Source organism: Camelina sativa, chromosome 16, assembly GCF_000633955.1.
Source record: "Camelina sativa cultivar DH55 chromosome 16, Cs, whole genome shotgun sequence".
In the NCBI taxonomy this organism is placed as follows: domain Eukaryota; kingdom Viridiplantae; phylum Streptophyta; class Magnoliopsida; order Brassicales; family Brassicaceae; genus Camelina; species Camelina sativa.
This window is the reverse complement of record NC_025700.1, coordinates 3,911,207-3,915,076: the sequence shown is the minus strand read 5'-3', so window position 1 is coordinate 3,915,076 and position 3,870 is coordinate 3,911,207. Positions and strand designations below refer to the sequence as shown.

The 3,870-nt window shown below is 33.9% G+C and overlaps 1 protein-coding gene across 1 annotated transcript in view; it reads left to right on the top strand.

The window, feature by feature from the left end:
- The window catches only part of LOC104753336 (carnosine N-methyltransferase-like), a gene marked incomplete in the record, with an annotated part of 6,704 nt that extends 3,688 nt beyond the window's left edge, over nt 1–3,016 (top strand). The window contains 9 exon segments of the mRNA XM_019238489.1: nt 1,130–1,185; nt 1,261–1,327; nt 1,605–1,718; nt 1,909–1,982; nt 2,079–2,176; nt 2,284–2,343; nt 2,415–2,483; nt 2,572–2,625; nt 2,762–3,016. Of these exon segments, the coding sequence (XP_019094034.1) occupies nt 1,130–1,185; nt 1,261–1,327; nt 1,605–1,718; nt 1,909–1,982; nt 2,079–2,176; nt 2,284–2,343; nt 2,415–2,483; nt 2,572–2,625; nt 2,762–2,821 (652 nt within the window).

The window sequence follows — 3,870 nt, the reverse complement described above, 5'->3', positions numbered from 1 at the left end:
AGCATTGCCCAGATTCTTTAGTTATTATATCAGTTATAGTAGATCTTTAAAGAATCACATGAATATTTTCCTGATATTCTTGAATTTTACCTGGTAGTCTATATTCAGACAGCGTTCTACTGTCAAGCATAGGCTTTGTTGTGTATAATTTTGGATCATACTTTATGACTATAAAATTTTCATAATTCATCTTTTTTTTTTCTAATTCCTGTGGTCCTCTTTTCTTTCTTAGGTATCATTTTCATCCCATAATTGGTTGGATTCATCGATACAGACACATGTTCCTTTAGTTGATGTAGATAAGGTATGCTTTTTCACTTTTTTTTTTGGCTGATGATATTTGCTTTTCTCTGGTAGTGTGAGATAGTATTGTAAGGCATCCTTTTAATATCTATTCTCAATCTCTATAAGTTCCATTAGGCAATTTGGAAATATGGGGGTTTCGGTTTCCTCATATAAATTTGCATTTGGAGATGATTCCTGTTGAGCATAAATACACCTTCTTACACGTTTGCTTATGCACATGATAGAGGTGACATGTATACCAGTCCAATTGCATATGTTTGTTGCGTTGTTGTGTGTATTTCTCACCAATCTATACTTTAAAATATTCATTATTTTGTTGTTTTCTAACACAGGTTCGTTGTATAATACGAAATATAGTTCGAGACTGGGCAGCAGAGGTAGCCATACTTTTGTTTGTCATTTTATTCTGAAAATGATGTACTTGGATCCTTTCTTTAATTTTATATTAAATTTTGTGGTATATTCTTTTTACTCACAGGGTCAGAGAGAACGAGATCAATGTTACAAGCCTATCCTTGAAGAGCTTGATTCCTTGTTTCCTAATCGTCAGAAGGATAGGTACACCGTGTTACAGCTATTTGTTCCTGACTTTTGGGTCTCTGACCTCATATCAATGCATTCGGAGTTTGTGGAAAAAGTACTTTTGTCTTTACTATTCAATATCCAAATCTGGTGGCTTGTTGTCTGATCCACAAAGTCCCGTTATAGAGACTTGACTAAAGAGACAGGACGAACTGAATAATTTGATTGAACATTTATAGTACCTGCTACATTCACTCTGCTTACAAAGTTAACAATATATGATTTGCAGCACTCCTCCTGTCTGTTTAGTCCCTGGTGCTGGACTTGGACGTCTGGCCCTTGAAATTTCTTGTCTAGGTATGCAATGCAGAAGTAATTTTTTTGTAGACTTGATGATAGTAAAGTATTTAACAATTCTGTACCCTGGAGCAGGTTTCATATGCCAAGGAAATGAATTTTCATACTACATGATGATATGCTCAAGTTTCATTCTTAATCAGTAAGATTTTCTTACTCTCTCGTGTACATTATCTTTTGTTGAGATATTTGGTCATCCATTTGCTTCAGAAAAATAGAAATCAATTTATTCCCAGTTCAGTAGCTCGCATTATTTTATTTTTCACATCAGCTAACCTCTAAAATTTAAACTGTTTTTCTAAATTGCTTTTGGAGAGTCCGCTATTTGATATCATCTGTGACGTATCTCTAACTTTAGTTAAGGTAGTTTTTAAGATTTGAGTTTTCCTCATCTTGTTATTTTTGTTTGTTTTCATCAGTACAGAAGACGCTGGTGAGTGGACTATATACCCCTGGATACACAGCAACTGCAATTCGCTTTCGGACAGTGATCAACTACGCCCTATTGCTATTCCTGATATTCATCCTGCAAGGTATGCCTTATCGAACCACAAGAGAACTCATCTATGGGTTTTGGAATGTGTTGGTAGTTTTAGGTTTAAAGACTTATCTATTTTCCTCGTAAAACACAAGGGAACTCAGCCAAGGGATTAAGCAACTTGTATTGGTGATTTCATTTATGTCACTTTACTAAAAAGGTTTATGTAAACATTTTGTGAGCAGTGCAGGAATAACAGAAGGTTTCTCAATGTGTGGTGGTGATTTTGTTGAAGTATACAATGAATCAAGTCATGCAGGTAAGAAGAAACCGTGGCTACTTGCTTGTGGTTTTAAGCCAATACACCATTCCTTTTTTTTTTTTTTTATTGTAACCGTTAATACTGAATTTTCAGGAATGTGGGATGCAGTTGTTACTTGCTTTTTCATTGACACTGCTCATAACATCATCGAGTACATTGAAACCATATCCAAGATCTTAAAAGACGGAGGGGTAATTTACTTGTCACACTCTTTCCTTTCACCATTGATCCTTTTTCTTTCTCCTTTGATCTTTTTTTCTTCTTTGCTCCTGACATATCTTAATTAATTTTCCATCAGGTTTGGATAAATTTAGGACCACTGTTGTATCATTTTGCGGACACATATGGCCACGAAAATGTAAGAATTGGACTTGTCCTACGATCTTGCCATAACTTAGATATCACAATATATTTCTTGTTTCTCCTTAGGAAATGTCAATCGAGCTAAGTTTGGAGGATGTAAAGAGGGTTGCTTCACATTATGGATTCGTGATTGAGGTAATAATCTACACTATGATAATGACATGTACCTAAAATTAAAAATCTCATGTTCTTCCACACTCAGTGCTTGTTCTAACATTTGCAGAAAGAAAGTACAATTGAAACAACTTACACTACAAATCCCCGGGCTATGATGCAGGTCAGATTTGCATGTCCCTCTGGATTTGATTATCTTTAATCTTTGGAATTCCATTATCTGAATCTATATTTGGGTGGTTGACTTCGGATCAAAAGTTAGATTGGTTTGTGATGTTGTGTGTGTTTGTGTGTTGCAGAACCGATACTATACTGCCTTCTGGACAATGAGAAAGACATGTGCAATAGCAACAACTTAACAAACTTTCTTTGTTAAAAAAAAAACAAAAAAAAACAAACTTCATTCTGGCCTACTTGTTGCATCTGAGGGTTTTTTTCTTTTTCTTTTTCGTTTGGTGAATTAGTGGTCCAATCTAAAAACTCGCTATTTGTTTTGTCCTAAACTAATAAATTATGTTCTCGATTTATGAATAAAAAAACCTTTGTACTCAACTTCTCATTATCCATTTGCTAGCCTTTAGACTCGCTTACTTTATGATCTCTGTCTCTAAACATGATTTTGGAGGTTCAGATACTTTAATGACAGGGACTAGCTTTTAAGAAAATCGAATAAAGGGATTAAAGCTTAGTAATTTTTGTTTCGAAAATAAAAACTGGTCATCAAATCCAGGTGAAAAAGCTGGTTTAATTAGGGTTTCTTGTTTGAAAAAAAAAAAAAAACGGCTTTCTTTTGTCTCCTTAAAATTCGGCCTCCTAGACCTATCTCTTTCTCAATTCCCCAATAAGAAGAGTAGAAGTAGGAACCTGAATACTTATTACTTGTCATTTTAGAGACATTTTTTTTTTGTTTTAAATTATTTGTCATTCTCATTTAGGAATGTAACTTTTACAATAAAGTTCTAAATATAATTCTATTAAACTAACATTATAAATAAAATAAATTATTTCTGAAGTTAAACTTGTTAATTTACAAAGTTTTTTAATTTGCGTGAAATTCTCTAGAACCATAAGTAAATAAAACCGGAGGGAGTATTATATAAAACACATACCCTCTCATTTGTTTCCTTTCAATTCTCTTCGTTCCTTCCGCAGAAGGCCAACATTTTTACTCTCTAGATATTTGTTTTGTTTTTTTTTCTGTTCTATTTCTTTAAAAGATTTGATCACAATGGTGAAAAATTATGATCTCTGCACTTATGAGTAATATTTCGGAGGAGATGATGCGAGAAGCTGTCGGAGAGAGGATGAACGTGAACCATACTAGAGAATACACATACATGAAAATGCGATCGAGCTTCTTGAGGAAGGTGTGAGTGTGGATTTGGTGGATCCTAATCTGAAAAAACAT